The sequence below is a fragment of the Anabrus simplex genome, chromosome 2 (genome assembly GCF_040414725.1).
Source record: "Anabrus simplex isolate iqAnaSimp1 chromosome 2, ASM4041472v1, whole genome shotgun sequence".
NCBI lineage: Eukaryota > Metazoa > Arthropoda > Insecta > Orthoptera > Tettigoniidae > Anabrus > Anabrus simplex.
Window position 1 is genome coordinate 1,143,446,394 of NC_090266.1, and position 22,127 is coordinate 1,143,468,520.

Here is a 22,127-nt window from a genome sequence, read left to right on the forward strand (position 1 = left end):
TGGCCGTGATGCGACAGTTGATGACGATGTTTGATAACTCTGTAGAAAGCTTATAATAACTGACTTAAGCATGAGGTTGTCAAATAATAATTTATGTAAGTCGAAGATGTAGTTTTACTAACACACACTACAGATCAGAGTTGAAGAACATGACTAGCTGTGACAGGAATTCGTTCGTACGCAGACCTACAGTACAAGTGTTTTTCGCTAGTCTTTTGCTTCAGAGAGTTCAGGTGGCCGTTAAGCAGCTTTTGATGAACAAGTGCGCTTCTTCCTCCACATTATGCATGTTTACTTCAGCATGAGGTTCTCTCCAGGCAGTGCCTCCCCACTTTCTCAAACCTCACCTTTCACTTTCAAACTACAACCGTTACAACTCAAGAATATTGACGGTATTTCGATGATCCACAAAAACAAAAGGCTACGTATAATTGGGAAACAACCAGGTTATATGGTCCGAAAATTCTCTTCATAATGGTAATTCACTGATACACTAGCATTTCAACTTATAAACCATCACTGCTCGTTTTGTCCGACTCGTTGGCTGAATGGTCAGCGTACTGGCCTTCCGTTCAGAGGGTCCCGGGTTCGATTCACGGCCGGGTAGGGAATTTTAACCTTAATTGGTTAATTCCAGTGGCCCGGGGGCTGGGTGTTTCTGCTGTCCCCGACATCCCTGCAACTCAGACATAACACTATCCTCCACCACAATAATGACGCGTCCAAGGGTCTTTACAAATCTGATGCTTTACTTCTAACATTTTCTCTCCTTTTCTCTCACATGGCAGATGCCGCCCATCCTCATCGGAGGGTCTGCCTTACAAGGGCTGCACTCGGCTAGAAATAGCCATACGAAAGGTTACCGCTCGTTTTCACGAAGTTTCTGTCTACATGTCAACTGAAGAGCTCAGAATATGCACAATTAATTTTTCATTTATCATTCTGTTCATGACATTTATTGTAACTGCAGTCAGCAACAACGTGTATTTAAGGAACTGAAATGATAATTCCAGGACGTCCATTAAACCAGTTAGTAATGAAAACTCGGAAATTAACAGATGTTTTCCTGTGAGTTATGGACCTTTAGAAATACTGGAAGGTATCTTAGGGGCGAAAGATTTTCTGTAACTAGTAACCAAAATTAGTGTTTATATGAGGTCACAGAAAATGAACGAGTTTACTTCGAATCCTACTCGGTCCTTCATAATCTATGCGGAGATTAGTTGGCTATGCAAAGAAGTAGGCTACATATAAACTAAATTAGACCGTTTTGGGTAATACTGCACCATTGATTATTATTATTATTATTATTATTAGACCTATTATTATTATTATTATTATTATTATTATTATTATTATTATTATTATTATTATTATTATTATTATTATTATTTCCACTTCTGTGATGTAGTGGTTAGTGTGATAAGCTACCATTCCTGGAGGCCCGGGTTCGATTTCCGGCTCTGCCACGATATTTGAAAGGTGGTAGGAGGACTGGAATGGGGTCCACTGAGCCTCGGGAGGTCAATTGAGTACGGGTTCGATTCCCGGCAGGATCGGGGATTTTAACTTTAATGACTTAATTCCTATAGCTCGAGGGCTGCATGTTTGTGCCGTCTTCATCATTACAAATCAACCTAGGTAGGGCCTCATCCTCACAGACATGCAGGTCTACCCGAAAGACCTACACCAGGCCTCCCCGGAGGCCACACGCCATTATTATACTCTTCTTTATCATAGAAATTCCTTCTTGCTGTGAAAGAACATTCGTTCTTCTCTTGCGCACACTCACTCTCCTCTAGTAACAAAGAGAATCGGACACTCCAAGAATAGTGCAAGTGACCATGTACAGTACCGCACTGTATTTTTCAGTTTTCTGCTGGTCTGAAAGTTGAATTATAGGCAAAATTCATGGCCATTGGTAGGGGAACGGGGTAATCATCTTAAAAATGGTAAAATTGCATTGGTCTTATGAGATTATCATTCCGTGTTGGATAAAAGTGGTCGAGAATAGGGGTGGCTGTCTTAAAGGGGTAGTCATCTGGAGAAGTTTTTTTACGTGTCGCTATGAGGCTGGCGTATTTTAGCACGGGACTGAACCCACCAACAGTCAGTGGAGGGAAGGCGTTAAATGGCATTAGTAGACGAATAAGTTTGAGTGGTGTTTCTAAAAGTAGAAAAGATCACAATATAGAGTTGGAATTCAAGAGAACAAATTGGGGAAAATATTTGTTTATAGGTAGGGGAGTTAGGGATTTTTGCCAGCCCCGTGGTGTAGGGATAGTGTGCCTGCCCCTTAAACGGAGGCCCCGGGTTCAATTCCCGGCCACGTCAGGGATTTTTACCTGGATCTGAGGGCTGGTTTAAGGTCCACTCAGCCTACGTGATTAGAATTGAGGAGCTATCTGACGGTGAGACAGCGGCCCCGGTCTAGAAAGCCAAGAATAACGGCCGAGAGGATTCATCATGTTGACCACACGACACCTCGTAATGTGCAGGCCTTCGGGCTGGGCAGCGGTCGCTTGGTAGTCCAAGGCCCTTCAAGGGCTGTAGTGCCATGGGGTTTGGTTTTTGATCTGGAGTTAGGGACTGGAATGATTTACCAAGGGAGATGTTCAATAAATGCCCAAATTCTTTGCAATGCTAGGAAAACAAATAGGGAATCTGCTACCTGGGCGAATTCCCTAAATGCAGATCAATGTTTATTGATTGATTGATTGATTGATCGATTGATTGATTGATTGATTGATTGATTGATTGATTGATTGATTGATTGATTGATTGATTGATTGATTGATTGATTGATTGATTGATTGATTGATTGATTGATTGATTGATTGATTGATTGATTGATTGATTGATTGTCTGCCTGGCGACCATGTTCGTGATCTTGCGTATGATTTATCTTCAACGCCGTCATGGACCCTCAGGCAACTCGGAGACAACCGAAGAGCTTTGAGCGTTCGATGATGGTTTTACTGAAAGGAAGGACATGAGCATGGCTCGTTCTGCGAAATGTAGAGGCAAGTGTTACAGTGCAGTGTTGGGCGTATACATTTCCATTAATCCTTCTAAGAACTAGGTGAAGTTTTTGGAGTTTCGCCAGAGGCACCAAAATGGTGAAATCAAGATTTTGCACACCCACCTTCCAGAACAGGAATATTTCGAGAGTGTCAGTCATTTAATTTCACTTCTCTTCCGACTTTATGAGAGAGAGCTGAACTGTGTTTTCTTACGAACCGACGATTCACAACCTCTCACAACGCTCTTAGTAGAACACAGTTTGAAACAAGTACAAGCTAATTAGAAACAGATTGATCGCAATCTATGAGAAGAGAGTTACAAGGTGAGGGCATTGCCCTTCAGAAGAGCAGCGAGCTCTTTGTTTAGCTGCAATCAGTGTGCCAAGGAGAATGAGTGGGCCTGTGGGGAGGTGACGCACCGCACTAGGGAAAGTTGTTGACCGCTATTCCTTTCCATTTCACTCCGGACTTTCACTAGCCACTGAAGAACATCGTGACATCAGGCCACAGATGCGATAATTTATTCTTCTGTAAGCTACTGCACACTATGTAACCGTGTCTCATTAGCAAAGAAGTAGCGGAAGATAGACTTACCTTCAAACTCAGAACTGACGTCTACTACCAGCTTATAATGTTAACACACGATACGAACATTCCTTAAGCAGCAAGTCCCTGTGATAAATGACATGAAAGAATGGCTTTAGATATTCGGTTGGTGTATAGGCTATATTCCAGAACACATTCTAGCCCAGTGAGGAAAGTAGCGGGAAAATACGTCACTCCTTATTTCCCTATCTCCACGAACGATCGGGCCCTGTATGGCACCTATTGCTGGAACTGTTGGGATCCAATCAACCTTCAGGCAGCGATTTCGACCTTCATGTACGAGCAATTATTCGCTTTTAACGAAGTTAGGTTGCCATAACAACTCGTAACAGTTTTTATTCTTTTTTAAAACTTGTTTTACGTCGCACCGACACAGATATGTCTTACGGCGACGATGGGATAGGAAAGGCCTAAAAATGAGAAGGAAGCGGCCGTGGCCTTAATTAAGGTACAGTCCCCAGCTTTTCTAAATAGATATAATGTGTCATAATACTGTTCTTTCTTGAAGAATTTAATCAATATTTTTTCTTCACGCCTTATCGTTTCTTTAGACTTGATCGGTGGGCTGTATGGCAATCCTTGCCTCGAGGGTATCTTTCTTAAACTGTAGATTAGCCACCTCACAGAATGGTGGGAGTCCATTAATACCATTCTCTTTTAAAGGGTCCAGTCTTCTCATTCTTCTTCTTCTTCTCCCTGGTCTTTTTACCAATGTATTCGTGTCGACAGGAGATATGGATTTGACCCACTTTTACGGCCAGATGTCCTTCTTGACGCCAACCCTCCTGTTCCCTATTGTGTGTTTCTGTGGCGGTTGTAAGTGCAGTATGGAGTACGTAGATGAAGATAAGTATATGAAGACGAGTACAAACGCCCAATCCCCAAGCCAGGGTAGTTAAACATCCGCAGTTAATACCCTCGACCACGCCGGGAATCGAACTCGCGGCCCTCCGAACAGAACCTTGAACATCCATCGAGGAGCTGGACCTTCCAGAGGGTCCAGTGAACAGCAGAGCAGCTTTGGCCTTGCTCGGAGTTCGAATACACTTTCACCAGAACAGGTATCTGTGCGGACGTACTGAGAGTGTTCCATGACAATGAACTCTGTACCTTATTCTCACGGACGCCTAGCTTATTACCGAGCACCTTAAGACACGCTCCATGATGGAACTTGTAAGTCCAAGTTGGATGTTGTGATCCAGAGTCTAGGAAATTTTACACAGTTGTTCTGTGTGTAGTTATTCGCACTTAGCCTGGATCAGAATGATGTTTAATTTCATATTCGAAAGTAGCAGTCACAATTCCGGGCCTTAAAAGTTACAGTTAAGCACCTCACAAGAACATAGGTTAACAAATATCAAACAAATAGCTCATTATTATTATTCTTATTATTATTAACAAATATGTCGCAATTGGGAAATATCCCGGTGTCAATGGTCACTTACAGTACTTTTAAGGTTTTCAGAGACGCCGAGGTGCCGGAATTTTGTCCCGCAGGAGTTCTTGTATGTGCCAGCAAATATCCCGACACGAGGCTGACGTATCTGAGCACCTTCAAATACCACCGGACTGAGCCAGGATCGAACCTGCCATGTTGGGGTCAGAAGGCCCGCGCCTCAACCGTCTGAGCCAATAGCCTGTCGCTAATAACAAATCCTGTGCAACAGTTGCCATACACAGGAGTTCAACTGGAAGATTATCCTGTACAAGTTAACTTAGAACAGGTTCAAGTCACTGGAGATTGTTTGAGGGCGGAGAATTCGAAATTTGGTCCGTCCCGTCTCACTAGTGTCACATTTTAATAAGTTAAAAGGAGTGTAATGGGAATAAGTACTTCTCTTTGTTGCTCGGCTCGGCTCGGCTCGGCTCGGCTCGGCTCGGCTCGGCTCGGAATGAACTGTTACTGAGGGTAGTGAATATAGAGAAAGAACTGTTACTCCGGGTACCGAATATAGAGAATGAACTGTTCCTTAGTGTAGTGCATCTAGAGAATGATATGTTACTCCGGGTGCTGAATATAGAGAATGAACTGTTATTACAGGTTGCGAATATGAGAATGAACTGTTACCACGGGTAGTGAATGTAGAGAATGAATTCTTACTCCGGGTAATGAATATAGAGAATGAACTGTTACTCCGGGTAGCGAATATAGAGAATGAACTGTTCCTCAGTTTAGTGCACCTGGAGAATGTTACTCTGGGTAGTGAATATAGACAATGGACTATTTCTCAAACTGGTGCACAAGGAACTGAGGTAGCATATCTTCAAAATAAACCACTCCTCAGATTGGCAAATACATTTAGTTATACCCTCTTAGTCTAACGTATATAGAAAATGAGCTGTTCCTTTCCTATTCTAAGTAGCGATGAAGGGAATAACACACGTTTCCTAGTGAGAGATGTAGGGAATAAACTGATTCGCACAGCAACAGATATCAGGAAACAAGCAGATGGGAATAATTCCTCCAAGTGGTGGAAATAAGTAAAGAAGTTGGTCCTCCCGGTGGTTTATAAGGAGAGACTGGACTGCAGCAGATAGCGGATGTAGAGAGTCAAATATTCGTTACAGAAGCGGGCAGAACTAGTGATGGGATAATCGAATAATTTTAATAATCGAATAACCTCTATCCGATTATTTAGATAATCGAATAAATAATCGAATGAGTTTCAAATATCATTCAGTTGTATCGCTCGGATGGATAATCGATTGAAATGAGCGAATAGACGAACTCTTATGAAAAACAGAAATACGCCTTTTTGAAAACGTATCTCCAAACGTTGAAACTAAATGAGTGAATTAACTGTCTTAATAACTTTTCATTCTATTATTTCGAAAGCATTCACTATTCGATTGTCTCATTGATTCGAATGGAGTTTCGGACGGATAATGAAAAAACTAATCGAAAAATAATCGAATAGGAGAATATTCAATATTCTATATTCGATTGACTCGTTCATTTGTGTGGAGTTTCGAATGAATAATCGAAAAAATAATCGGATGTAAAATATAATCGAATAATCAAATAAAATGAAATAATCGAATAAGCGATTATTTTGTAATCGATTATCCCATCACTAGGCAGAACGTAGTATCCAGAGACTCCCACTCCATACTCGTTTGAATCTGACTTCAAATTCTTGAAAAATTGGTGAAACGGCGTTTTAGTGACACCGAAATTGTCTCACGGTGGTGGATGTCGTGTCGACATGTTCCGGTGTGGAAGTAGAACGCCGTCTTGAGTAACGCACGTCCTTTGTTCTTCCAGACGAGGTCCTGTTGTCATACCGGAATCAGTTTGTTCTGCAGCCACTCAACGTCACAGAATGCAAGGCAATGATCTCCTCTTCAGCGAGAAAGTTCTGTCCATTATAAGAGAAATATTCTCCACAACCAGTCTTGCTCTTCACGCAACATAATGGGTTAATTGCAGTTCCATACGGTGATCCGTGATTGCCATTTACTAAGTCCGTGCTCTCATAATCACCATCGCGTGGCTCTGAAAATAAAATACTCGTATAAAAGTAGGTAATTGGGTTTGTAAGGAGATTTCCAGGGTGAATGTGAAGTAAGTTCGTACCTTTTATTAACAATTTAGACCTGCTATTCCCCTTGGAAAATACGAGAATCTTTTTTATTCAGCAGTAGTTTACAAGTAAAAGGAAATGTATCTCATATTTGAAACTTTATATTACAAGAAAAGGACCGGTTGGATCAAACTCACTACATTTTTTGCCAGAATTTAATTACCTATTGAAATAATCTCCAATAAAGTTCTTGATAATTTCTTAACAAATGAAACGGAAGACATCATGATGAAATTAAAGGCCTACGCCTGCGTTTCTGACTCTATTTCTTAAAAAATAGTTGACAACCTCGTGATGCAGTCGGTAGTTTTTGACACGTATAATTCATATCAAGTACACGATGATGCTGACCACGATGTCCCAAGGTGAATGAGCATCATTGTTATAAAATACTTTTTTTAAGAAACCGTGGCACATACAGCCCATGTTAACATTCTAAGACGACTGCTGTCGAGTCAGATGGCGGTGCTTGGCCCACTTGACCCGATCAATAAGATTGGTATCTCTTTTTTTAATGCCTCCAAGAATGAGCTAAGGCCTTCATAAAGGTATATTTTCTTATCAAAGTATATTTCTCACGTCTTTTCCGAGGATTTATCGGTCAGCAAAATAGAACCGGAACGATGACTTTCCAAAAACATCAAATTAAAATAATTGTTGAAAGCTATTTCGAGTATGTATATATCTTTCAAAAAGAATTCTAACATAGACCGTCAAATAGTTTGGTCTCTAACGATTTAGAGGTCAATTGGTGAGTTTGTAAGTCCAAGCTTACTGAGCAAAAGAGAAGGCAAATATCTCGGAACATGTCTAAGCTAACCTCGCAGTTATCAGCGATCTGCACGACTACGTTGTGATGCGGGTCAGTATCTTGCAGGAGTCCTTCTGTACGTTTACACCTCTGCCGAGTGAACTGAGCGACAACGTTCAGTTCTTTTACATAATATCCACCTTAAAACTTAGATTATCCTAATATCATTGAATAACGATGAGTAGCACTCAAAATAAATTAGTTACATACCTTGGGACATATTTCCGATTGTTGGCAGCATTTTATATTTAAATGTGATTATGTAGGTATGTAATTTTTATTGCAAAAATAATTCAGAATTATCCGATTTAACAAAGTTCCAGCATAGCCAGGTAATTCCCGCTCATGTGATTTTCACAGAACTACTTAAACAAATCCAATTTATTCATTGTATTTGTTTAAACTTGAAGATTGCTATTAGGTTATCAGAACATTTGCAGCGATTTAAATATACAATGAACTTTCCGTTTCAATTTATGACATTGCTACCACAAAGAATTAAAGTACCTGGCAATATCAATAATCAGATACCAAGCAGTATTTTGTCCATGGCCCTTAACAGTCTCCTCTTTCTTGGCGAATTTTGCCAAGAAACTTCGCAAATTGATGGAAAGATAATTTCACTAGTTAAGAAAGGTATGGTTAACAATATAAGTTTACGACAAACTTCTTTTAATAACGTTTGATAGTTGGTCTTTCATTTTAGACCTGCACTGTGTGGATAAAGATGATTAAAAACCCTGGGTTCCGTCTTAGTTGATAGGATTTGTGGCACGCGTAGATTCATCTGTGTTTTTTTTTTCAACTTAGCAATTAAATCAGCAGAATTATGGGCCTGTCCATATATTTTTATCTAACATCACATCAGAAACTATTGAATACATTCGTTAATCCAAAGCATGCGTTGCACTGAAAAACATAATAATAACTAAACTGAGTTTAATATTAGTGTAAAACATCGGGGCACTAAGCCGTTTAATAGGCAATACAATGATTTAATATCGACACTACATTCTTAACATTTAGAACAAATACGAGTAAATGATATGTTTTAAAGGCACAGAGCTATTTTCATTAAGCAAAATGAACAGTCTCAAGTATGTGGCCAGAGAATCAATTGAAGAGAGGACTGTAAAATGAATAATAATAATGTTATTTGCTTTACGTCCCACTAACTACTCTTTTACGGTTTTCGGAGACGCCGAGGTGCCGGAATTTAGTCCCGCAGGAGTTCTTTTACGTGCCAGTAAATCTACCGACACGAGGCTGACGTATTTGAGCACCTTCAAATACCACCGGACTGAGCCAGGATCGAACCTGCCAAGTTGGAGCCAGAAGGCCAGCGCCTTAACCATCTGAGCCACTGAGCCCGGCAACTGTAAAATGATAAATATAGCTTTTCCCCTGAAAACTACTACAAAATAGTATATATAATAACATTATTGTGGTTGTCATCTAAACCATTTTGTGCGTACATATCTTAGAAGGAGAAATATTTATTGGTATTTTCAAACTTATTCGAAAGGGAGCAAGTTTGCAGTTTTACATGAGTGTTTATATCGTGATCATAGCCACGGGACCTCCAGTTTTACGTGTAATCCGGCCAACTTGACTATGTCACTCGGCTATTACGCCCGCAAACATATTTTAAGTTTCTTTTACGAGAGGGTGCTAGATTCTCAGCAGCATAACTCCTCTTCTGAACTGAGATTATTATTTTCAACTGAGTATGTTTCAAAATTCCCCTGCTTCTCTACCATAAATGATTACTTGTAGGGCTGAGATCACAACAGAGTATAATGTGAAACCTCTTCATCAACAAAACGGTATACCACTCCACGTTGTGGTGTAGACAGAGAAGAACACATGTAAGGAAGGTGAAAGGTGTGGACGGCATTGTCTTCATAGATCACGCCTCACAATATCAACGCCCTACTTTCCAGTGTTAAGTCAATGCTCGTTCCTTCCTTGGTTCGTTCAGTGACTTTCCCAGATAGCTCTTACTTTCTTCTCGTTTCCTGCCTGCGCCAAGCCTCACCCTGATCCGCCCACCGCCCTGGCCACTTCACTCTCCTCTAAACTTCGAGGAACGAAATTCCACATCGTTGGTCGTATTTCAGAGAGTTCTATCATGCAAACTCGGGTACGTATTTGAACTCCAAGAGGTTTCAACTATATTCATGGAATCAATAATTTGGAGATTGTCAACATCCTCAAGCAACCTGTTCTAGGCTGACGTTCAGTGTGGCAGGGTGAACATGTTTTCTACTACATATCTAATTTCTTGTTTAATTACAATGCTGGATTAATTTGCCAAACAAATCGGTAGTTTGTTCCTTGACTCCTCTGTAATAAACATGAACGACATGGCGCCCGAACCGCTGCCACAAACATTCTCGGAGTTAACTGGCTGATTTATTTCAAAATATTGACCTAAAAGTATATTATTTGTGAAATTACTGGTAAAAGATGGCGTAACAGCTTATAATGAGATGGTGTCCACATAAGTGGAAAAATGACGCGTCCAAGGGTCTTTACAAAGCTGATACTTTACTTCTGACATTTTCTCTCCTTAGAGAGAAGTTGACTGTTAATTTTGATATCAAAGAGGTTGACCCACCAAGTACACTGTGGAGGAGTTGCGAAGAGAAACCAGCCTTTGAAATACCAGCTGGTGGTGAGGAATTGAAGGGTTCCATCTCTTACTCGATCAGAAGCATTCCATCACCAGAATGTGAACAAGACGAACTTTACTTTACATGGCAAGAATACGGACACCAGCTAGTTCTAGGTACAAGTCTTAATTGAGGAAACTTTCATTGAAATAAATAAAAACACAAGCTGTTGAAAACGGAAGAGTGTGTCCTCGGGTTAAATTTCTCTCTCACCAGCGGAGTTTCTAAGTGTGACGAGTTGGTGTCTCCTACGCATAAAACTAACATGGGACGACGCAGTGGGCAGTGTCCTCGTTAAGCGTATCTTGTTTCCTACATTAGGACATTCGTATGTGACTGATCTTCTTCTTTCTGGGTTTTTCCAGTTTCTTGGGATCGGCACTTTGAGGGTCACTTGGCCCAGATTTACGGCCAGATACCCTTCCTGACGCCATCCTATGTGGAGGATATATTCACTATTACGTGTTTGTTGGTAGTATGTGTTGTTTGTAGATGAAGAGATGCGTATTAAGACTAGCACAAATACCCAGTCCCCGAGTTAGAGAAATAAACCACACGTAGTTAAAATACCCGGTCCCACCTGGGAATTGAATTCGAAGCCCTCTGAACCAAAGGCCACTACGCTGAGGATTCAGCCAAGGAGGCAGACTCGTTTTTTTTTACTTTGATACATTCTATTATTACACAAAATTCAAGATTTCTAGTATCAGAGGACTTTCTCAGCAAAGAACGGGATGGGTTCACTCGTGAAACGTACTACAGAAAACACAAGTGGATATATTTTGTCCCTATAATGCCCAATTCTTTGCAAGGAACAAAGAATTCTTCAGACATATTTACCCGATTCCTTGTAGCTACTGCCATTTATTCCTAATTTAGTGACTAAGAACGCCATTATCAGAAGTCCCGATGTCTATATCTGTGGGAAGTTTTGAATGCTATCTGATTTTGCCACTTTGTGCGAAATGAATCTTCACTAGGAACTCTGGGTGTGGGTGGAACAACTCCACATTGCTTATTATTTAGGCTACTGCTATCTTTGGTGAATCATAATATATAAAAACAAATTTTGTGTTTTGTTGCAGACATACGGAAACATGCGGTTGGAAGCGCTCGTGATTCTCGCGCTGGCGATTACCTGTTCAGCAGAAAGCAATGACTGGGCTTGGGGCAAAGGCAGTAGGACTGCCGAGACCACTACTCAAGACAGTCTTCAATTCTCGGCGCCTGAAGGTAATACTTCCAATATGCACACATTTCATTACATGAAAAACCCATAGATGACTGAGAAAGGATCATGGGGGGTTACATGGGTGAAGCACTGACGAAAACTGAGTCTTTACACATCTGCTTTGTGATGATGCTGATAAGGATGGTTGTTTTAAAGGGGCAAGCATCGAGGTCATCGGCCCCAAAGTACCACATTTTTATTGCACATAACAGTAAAGTATAACATAATCTACCAAAACTTATGTTTAAATAACTAAGCTTCTTCACTCAGGAAAAAGCATCATTACTCTCATTAGGTATAATCAACGTAAGTGCGCATTATATGACACGTAATATTAAAACACCTACTATTCAGGAATTGGTTTTCTTTCATCACTCAAAATTTATAAAATACTACTTAGTGTATGAAAAGAATGTATTACTAAAATATAACAGTTCATCAGTATTTTGTCATGAAGAGAGAGTCTTCATACAATTGCTCGAATTCAAATTTAACTTTAAAAATCAGTTGTAAGTACTAGACGATCAAATATCAGATTTTTTCGTTTCTTTAATGGAGTACATCATTTAGATGTTTAGATTATAAAAAATTCTACTTATGGTGTGAAAGTAAATCGCTACTAAGACATCACATTTCACGTAATCAACATTTTATCTTGAAGATATAATCACTACAGAACTGCTTGGATTTACACATTAAGAGGCTGAGTGGACCCCGTTCCTATCCTCGTGCCTCTTTTCAAATTTCGTGGCAGAGTCGGGAATCGAACCCGGGCCTCCGCGGGTGGCAACTAATCTCACTAACCATCACACCACAGAGGCGGACAGAAAGGAAAAGCTAATATTAAACGGTATTGTCTGTTTCAGGTCTGTTCGAAGCTGACACGACAGGGCCAGGCAACTACAGCGAAGAGCTTGTGATAGACAATATACTGGCATCCAGCCGTCAAGGTCGAAATCTGCAGGGATTTGACGAAGTCTACAGTGACCCGAACGTCCAAGAAGCATTGCAGACTGGCAATGACTCGCAAGCCAGACACTACATCAAGGAGAGACTGTGCAATCTGGGTCTTATGGCGGTAAGTAACTCCCACACTACCCAGGTAGATCAACATAAAACAATACACAGGACAGTGATAGCCCTCCAAAGCTCAGGTGATTAGACCGCTGCCCCCCGATGTGAAATATATCATAGAAAAGGAAGCTTCCATCTGTCACTTTCATAGGAAATCAGCGCGATTTGATCGGGGTGATTTCCGGCCAAAATGCAGTGTTACAAAAATGTTGCAAACTTTGGCCAGGGAAGACTTGGGAGTAAGGAGACGAGCTGCTCGACTAAGCAGTATGTTCCGAGCTGTAAGTGGAGAGATGGCGTGGAATGACATTAGTAGACGAATAAGCTTCAGTGGAGTTTTTTAAAAGTAGTAAAGATCATAATATGAAGATAAATTTGGAATTCAGGAGGACAAATAGGAAACATCATTAGGGATTGAAATAATTAACCAAGGTAGATGTTTGATAAAAATTCCAACTTCATTTAAATCATTTCGGAAAATCTAGGCAAACAACTGGTTGAGAATCTGCCACCTGGGGGACAGCCTTAAATGCAGATCAGTGGTGATTGGCTGAAATTAACCACCAACTAGGAGTTACGCAACAAGCCTTGCAGTATAAGTAGACTTAGATCCAATTTTTAACAAACCTTCGGAAACCAAATTCAATGGATATTAATGCACTGAGAAAATTAATTTCCTTAATATTTCACACTTTCACCGTATACAATATCAAATATGAGTTACTCAAGTAAGTATGAATTTCAAAGCGTGTATAAACTTTCACATTCATCAAATGCATGAGTAAAAGCTCATGTGCTCAAAATATTACTACCATACCATAGGAACATCTTCCCAAACGCCCATGAGAGGCGAGAGTCTATACAGCTAAAGTTAGAAATAAGACTTTTAGTGCTCTCAAACAATAAGTTCTAGAGGTACCAGTATTCCCCTTACTTTCTCCACATTTACAATTGTTTCAAACCGTCAATAATCCACTATTTCTTATCAAACAACAATGAATTTAAAAATAATGTAGAACAAAGTCTGTCAGTATGCCTTGCCAGCTGAGGAATCCGTCAATGACCCGAGCACCACAAAACATACAAATATATGTGTCCATGTCCAGGTGGTTGAGTTATCAAAGTAGTACACTCAGTATGAGAGAAAGTTTAGTTTCAATGAGATAATGCACATCAAATGTTAAAATATTATGACTCTTTGCAGTGTGAAGGTATCGAACCAAAGCGTCCCTACCTGCAGCCGCACGACCTCATCTACGCTCAGCCCGTACACATCAAGCCAGTAGGACAGCCGATCCCAGCAGTGCCAATACGTGGCCCACCTCATCGACCAGGATACGTTCCCAGCCGTCCAGGTCCTCCATACCCCCCTCGGCCTCATGGACCTCCTCCCCCAGTCCACATTCCCCGACCTTACCCTCCTGTCCCAGGTCCTATTTACGGGTCTCCTAAGCCCGTGCCTCCTCCGGTGTACGAATCCTTCGAGCATGATCTGACTCATCTCAGCCCGCCCCACAACAAGGGTCCTGTTGAGGTAGTGGTGAACGCTCAGGGCAATGGTGCAGGGTCCCTGCAGCAGCATGTCCACCACCACTACCATCACACAGACGGTGGTGTGAATGTTAAACCTGTGCCTGTTCCTGTACCCGTACCAGAGATCATCCACCATCGCCCTGAGCATGGCCTCTTGACAGAGCCAGGAGTGAGCTACGGCGGCTCCGGTTCCGTGTACGGCAACCCTGGTCCGGTATACGGCAGCCCTGGTCCAGTCTATGGCGGCTTTGGACCAGCTTCTTTCGGGAGCCAATCGCCTTTCTACAAGAAGGAACTCTCCATTAAAGGACCTCTCTCAGGTAACATTTGCTTATGTTAGCTATTCCATCTGTATAATACGTATACTTTGCCAACCTCAGCCATGAAGTTAATATTCTTGTCGCCCTAAACTACCCAATAAAATGTCAATAAATTCAATTTCCAACTTATTTTTTCCAGGAAATTCTCTAGCTTCTTCCTCTAATTCATACGCCGAACGGTATCCAAACTATGAAACTCCACGAGCTGATGACTGTTATTGTGTTCCTTACGATCAGTGTCTCCCCCACGAGGTGGGACGAAAAGAAGATGGTTTCCTGATTGACCCTAGGAATTTAGGCTCCAACATCGAGGCTATATCCCAGGATGATGTCGTTATCACGGACGAAAATGGTACTGTTATATCCCACCATAACAAACGAGAGAATGGAGCGAACACAACAGTAGAAGCTGAGGAAGGGAAGTCTACTGTGGAGGAGAATGGAGAAGGAACGCGAGTCAGAAGAGAAGTTAGCAATGCTGACGACAAACAAGTGAGCCCGGTAAGTAGGCAACACTTTCTGCATGCATTGGCCGCATGACATTCCTTCAATAGCACTTCCATACCACACGCAGCTTTCTCAAGAACAATAATCTTTTAGTCGTACTCTTATTATCGAACATATATCAATCATGGGAATGAAACTCGTGGTCGGTTTGCAATCTTTTAGTTGTAGTGTTGTCGAGGCCAGTGAACGGAAAGATATCTAACTTCGAGCGGTAATACTACAGGACAAGCGTCTTCGTGGCCCTTAAACCCACAATCTTCACACTTGCACTCATAAACACGATTTCAGTCTAAGGTTGAGGAATATAGATGTGCTTGCTGGTGAGTTCTGTCGTACAACTCCAGAACGATAACAACTGGATAACGGTGAATTATTACTGGAATGAAAGCGACAGGGAAAACTGAAAAATAACAGTCGCTTTTCTACTATATGCTGTACAGACTTCACATACATTTACCAATGTCTTATCTCGCGATTCAGTGGTAAAATGCCGACGTCACACCGTCTGATTCAAGAACGAGCTATGCACTGAAAGACAAATATGAACATCTCAGCATAGAGCGCAACATTCCACTACGAAGTACTTCCATTCAGTTTTCTGCTGTCCAACCTGAAAACTTCACTTGAATAATAACATCTGAATCGCAGAAAAAAAAAGATAGGTGAGCCTGAGCTATTTTTAAGCTCTTCCCTTACCTGCCCTCTAAGAATTAAAAAAATCATGCCATATTAATTGTTCCTGAAAATATTTCCCTGTATTCATTAATCAACTTATTTCACCACTAAATCGAACAAAGAATATTGCATGACGCTATAACTAGATCAGTTCTAACAGTTTCTCATGACTTTTTGTCGAAAGTATAATAGTAGTGCTATAGATTTCCAGTACTCAAAACCAGCTAAACACTTATTAACTCAATACCACGAATTTCAATCTGATAACTGAGTAAGATTGTTCAGATTCCCGTCCTTATCCCATTATAAATATCCACAAATAAAAGTGAGTAGTTCGCATTAATTAACATACCAAATTCATTGCTTAATACTGACCCCAAATAACTGATTACTCGACCATAGCTTCATTTACTGACTCCTGCACAAGTGCATGTCTTCAACTAAAAAACAAACAAAAATGCGGGTATACATAGAGTGGTCAAACTACAAACTATCTGAAACCATCACTCTATGATGCAGTATAATATGCCAAGCTTTACAAACTCAAATGTGAAGAGAATGCTTTGAATTCTTACTCCAAGTTATACACTTATCTTAGAAAGTGTTAAAAATAAAAATGAGTGATTTGAATGTCATAGGAAATAAAACATGCTATAATTAAAAAGATATTGTAATAAGCTAAGACATTTCATTCATAATTTTTCATTCGAACGCGTATCACTCAGGCGGTGAGGAATGCTCACCTCAAAGTGAAGACAATGAGTAAATCCGCATTCAACCTAACGCCATCTGGACTCAAATCATTCCACTCCAAATGAAAAATACTTTCAAAATTTCTTTAAGAGTAGTGACCAATGATGCCAGTGCAGAAAGTGAAGGGATACGTTGCATCTATGGATACTTTGCTTCTTTGGAATGTTATGGATTATAAGAATTAGCACAAAGACACGCATGAATCGAATGCAGACCAGAAAAGCAATAATGAATAACTTCTCAACCGACTCTAGTGCACTTGCAATCCTTTGTATCAATGTGCAATTGCGCACTAATTCCAATAACATTGGTGGAATCATGTAAAACTTTGCCATGCATGAAACGAATCCTTTCCCTTGGACATAAGGCACTGACAGAGACTCCGTACTCAACATCTGCTAAATTTCTGGTGGCAAGGTGAAGCTGTGTTCTGGCCTGTCCCTCTCTTTCCATCCTTGTCGAACACATGCACTCCCTCCAACGAGGGCTGTTTATGGAATTTGGTGAAAGTAGAAAGGTAATGTAGCGGGCTAACAAAGTAGTAGATATTTAACCTGAAATCAGGGCATTCGGAAATTACTGTATAAGATTACCACCACGTAAATCCTTGGAATATTACAAGTTTATTTACATTGCTTAAAATTTTGTAATAGCTCGATGTATCAGATTACACTTAAACGTCAGGCAACATCACATGCTAGAACTGAGACTCTTCTTGCTACAGGAAGATGCCGACTCCCCACGACTGTAAGAACACAGCAATAAAGCTTTCGTTTCTCCTCTTCTCTCTGTCAGTATGATTCGAGGTCAAAATATTAAAAACGGTATTATTTTACAGTTCTTTTATCACGGCTTTACAGGCGATATTTTGTATTTATTCTCTCATTACATATCTGCTTGAACGCAGACATCAATCGAAAAACAAAATTAATCATAAATAATACGAGTCGATAGAGAAAACTCATAAAAGGTGATACATTGTAACTTAATGTAAACGATACTAAATCAATTAAAATTAAATTTTTATCTAAATGAAAGAGAACTGAGAACCATGAGCATGCTTGTAAGTGTAAAAAAGAAAGAAAATCCGAAAGCTTTACTGCTGTGTTAAGACAATAAGGAAAGCTGGACTCTCTATGCAGTTAAAATAGTACCAAGTAATGTTATGTGATAGCGTCAAAGGCTCAAATTTTATCAAATTTCTGACATTTGTCGCCATTTTAGACGAGATAGGTGGACTTTTAAACTTCTAAGCATTTACGTGGTGGAGCTGTTATACGTCAATTTCCGGACAACCTATTTAACGTGATACCGATACTAACTGTAGCAAGAGAGACTGATTAAACAACTAATTGCAGATACTTCATTACATTCAAATATATAGTTACAGATAATTATTCTGAATATGATAACAGTTTCACTAGGTTCTTTGCGTCGTACGGTTCCAGAATTCCCTGCGACCGAAGACTAAAAGCACATGTAACAGGGAGGGAAGCAGTAAACGGAATTGTAAAAGCTGGTAGTATATACTTCAATTAGTAGTGTTAGTATTCCTCCCTTCTGTTAGATGAAGACACTAGTTCTGACAGCACTTTCTGAATGTAAATAATTATATTTTTTTTCGTTTAAATCTTCGATTTGTTATGAGCAAGCTTCATAAATGCATACGCGAAGAGAGTAGCAACAAATAGTGTAAACTGGGACCGTAGAAAATGAACTCTTTCGCACAGTAATTGTTCATTAAAGTCAGTCTCTTCTTACCCTGAATATATGTTATGCTAAGGGATAATGTTACGTTTGTAGATATTGAGGACGTGGTCGCTTTTCTTTGCAGCGACTTCTGGGCGATTCCAATAAGTTCAAAGTGAATCCCACATTTGGAGTGTCTTTCGGCCTCCCTCAAGGTGGAACAGGAGGAGGTTATCCTTTAAATCCTTTCGGACCTGTTCCCGCCCTTAACCCCTATGGCGGAGCAGTGGGTGGGCCAGGGGGGATCGACCTGGGACTAGTCAGTGTAAATCCTCTACTCTCTGTCCAGGTTACTAAGGACGAATACGGTGAAAAAGTCGTCAAACCGTTAGTAAATTTACATGTTACACCGAACCAAGGACTCTTCCATAAAATCGGTAGTCTATTTCATGGACATAAACCATTTTATGGTTCCCACCCTCCTGTTTACCACCATCATGTACATAAATATCCCTCGCCTGGTCCTTACCGTCCTCACTACCACCACAAACCATTCTATGGCCCACCCAGACCAAGTTACTACGCTCCTGATTATTTCGACTACCGTTCAAATGACGATGTAAGTGAAACTAATCATTATGGCAATATAGCCCACAGTGAGCCAGCTGATAGCTATATATCGGATGATGAAGACCTCCAAGAGGGGTATGGGTATAATTCCGAGGACAGCCCTTATTCATCCTATTACCGCAATGCCCGCAATATGAATGGGTCACTCCCTTCCAGTCCTGAATCCTCCTCCTCCAGTTCTGGAGGCTCGAAAGTACAATTCCCGAGTAACAGACGCAGCTTCATTACGCCATCAGTGACCAGAACTAGGCGACAAGTGGAGACCCAAGACGATGCTGCCAACAATGAGGTGGTACGCCCACAGGAGGTAAGACAGCCTCAAACTATAAGACATGTTGACAATAATAAGATGACGATTCTCTGTGTGACTTGAATGACAATAGTTCCCGTCAACTGAAACAAATATTCTATCTCGTAATTGATCATCTCTTAAATTTCAATTCACAGTTCATTATACCCATGGAAATAAATTAACTCTTCAATAATGAACTTCTAAACCATGTAATTATTATATGTGTATGTAAGTTATTTACTCTTTAAGAATTTTCTTAATCAAACTTTGAGTTACAATATTCATTATTAATTTTATTACTACATTTCATTGAGTTTTCAGCTTGAAGATGGTCAGGAGAAAGAGACTTGGACGAGACGGATGCCACACAAAATAGACCTGCATACTACAGAACGTTGAGACTACTGCTTAAACAGTGACAACTTACTGAAACTTGTTCCTTCCCTTTACTATCATATACTTTGCTTTAAACTTAACCAATGCTTCTTCAGACTATTACTTTCTCATGAATACTTCCCTTTCTGACTTTTCTGAGCATGTACATATTTACTTTAAAGCCTTAATATTAAGTTTTGCAACGGTTATTATTGATGTTCTGAGAAATATCCCAATGAAATCAAATGAAATGATTGCAAAATGCACTCTTGAATATAGACGATCCGACAGCCAATAACTCAAGAGGAATAACATTATGAAATATAGCGACAACTAACTTGATACTGCATATTTAAATTAATTTACACCAAGAATTAAACGTAATGTTACAGCTAATCTGTTTCACAATGTTCAGTTTTGAAATATGTTTTTCAGTCTTAGAATTCATCATCATGAAAGGAAAACTAGAATATCTCTAAATGTGTTGATAAGAAGTCAGTTGGACATTTATACATTGCAACATGTTTTGCGAGCCGGTTCCTTGGTGTAGGAGTAGCGTACCTGTCTCTTACCCGGAGACTCCCCCGGTTCGATTCCCGGCCAGGTCAGGGATTTTCTACCTGTATCTGACAGCTGGTTCGAGGTCCACTCAGCCTACATGATTACAATTGAGGAGTTATGTGACGGCGAGATAACGGACCCGGTCTAGAAAGCCAAGAATAACGGCCGAGAGGATTCATCGTGCCAAAACGTCACCTCGCAATCTGCAGGCCTCCGGGCTCAGCAGCGGTCGCTTGGTAGGCCAAGTCCCCTTGGAGCTATTATGCAACAGGGGTTTGGTTTGGTTTTAACATGTTTTATAATTCAAGAATGTTTCAATGGTTTGCCACAGATCAATAACTTCCTCGAACCGCAAATTTAAATTTCACGTGCATCAACTTGCCTTCAACAGCAGAGGTGGTCGTTTTATTTCTACCCCCTTAGTATTTCTTGAGAAAATACACAGCAAAAGAACTTTTAGGCCCAATAACATTATGTAATTGTTAATAATTTTCCGTGTGCCATATTGCGGGGTGTCAATACTTCTGTATTCATCAGTAGAATAACCTCTTTATAAGTCACTAGCCGAGTTCTACAGCTGGCAGTACAGACGAGGGATTACAAGCCTGAGTCTACTCGGTTCAAAGGAACTAACAATCGTATTCTCTACTGCGGGTCGAGGAAATTTAAAAGCATATCAATGACTAGCCCTTTCCACGCTAACTTATAGTTTTAAATGACTCTTGATATCGTGATATTAGCTATGGGACCTCCACATTCACGTGGAATCCGAACCACTGGGACGGACCTTTCATTACATAGATACCATGCGCATTGGCCAGCAACTATGCCATTCCTTCACATTGCATGGCCTGTCCGGACGACCTGTATCTCCCATTATCACGAGTAATTTTTTGTGAACGTCACACCTACTGACCAGCTCCTTTTGATTCGGGAACTTAAATTCAGTCAGCATGAAGCCATTTTCTTTTCTACAGCATGAATTTGTTAATTATAGTATGCTGATCATTCACTTAATATTGTTCAAAAGAAGCATATAAATTAATGTCAAGCTTCCCTTCAAAGCCTGAAGACGTAACTTTGCATGACTTCACTTTTCGTTCGCTAAAATTTATTCCATATAGATTTCTAAAGACCTACCGGCAGCTTGTGCGCTTCCTCAGCATTTAATAACAGATGCCTGTACTTCTTGAATGGAATATTGTGTATTGATTAGGCAACAGCCAGCCATATAAGAGAGAAAAAAGTTACTCAGACTGATGATCTTAAAAAGATCTCTTTAAATTTTAACTGTACCATAGAATTTCGATAAAATATTCGGGATGAATTCTTGGGGTGCTGAAGGTGTTGTCGATTCTCCTGAGTTACGTCATATATAATACATTTCATATGTCACTTTATTTGAGACTTAACAATAATCTCGAGATCTTTGTTCAGCGTCAAGCTCCCTTCGGCGGCAATGGCCGCTGTGGACCACGTCAGGTGTGTTGTCGCCGGCCGGGCCGTCTACCAAATATCAACCGTCCCCAGTATGGCCAGTGTGGAAGGAGAAATGCCCAAGGGATCAACGGACGCATCAAGAATCCTGTCTACGTGGACGGAGATAGCGAATTCGGTAAGTTCACTTCAAAATCCTGCCCAGTCTCCTCAACATACTCTACCACTGCATCTCTCGATCTTTGTGCGACCAGGGTTATAACTCAAGAATAATACAATCCCTACTGATCTGCACTTAGGGCAGTCACCCAGGTGACAAGATTCCCTATCTGTTGTTTTCCTAGCCTTTTC

General features: G+C 40.5%; 1 protein-coding gene across 1 annotated transcript in view; it reads left to right on the forward strand.

Annotated features, from left to right (window-relative positions):
- The window catches only part of LOC136863810 (uncharacterized), a 122,189-nt gene that overhangs the window by 94,566 nt on the left and 5,496 nt on the right, over positions 1 to 22,127 (forward strand). Inside the window, exons 2-8 of the mRNA XM_068226099.1 lie at positions 10,601 to 10,808; positions 11,785 to 11,932; positions 12,797 to 13,008; positions 14,209 to 14,857; positions 14,997 to 15,358; positions 18,627 to 19,418; positions 21,777 to 21,954. Coding sequence (XP_068082200.1) covers positions 10,601 to 10,808; positions 11,785 to 11,932; positions 12,797 to 13,008; positions 14,209 to 14,857; positions 14,997 to 15,358; positions 18,627 to 19,418; positions 21,777 to 21,954 — 2,549 coding nt within the window. The remainder of the gene's footprint in view (positions 1 to 10,600; positions 10,809 to 11,784; positions 11,933 to 12,796; positions 13,009 to 14,208; positions 14,858 to 14,996; positions 15,359 to 18,626; positions 19,419 to 21,776; positions 21,955 to 22,127) is intronic.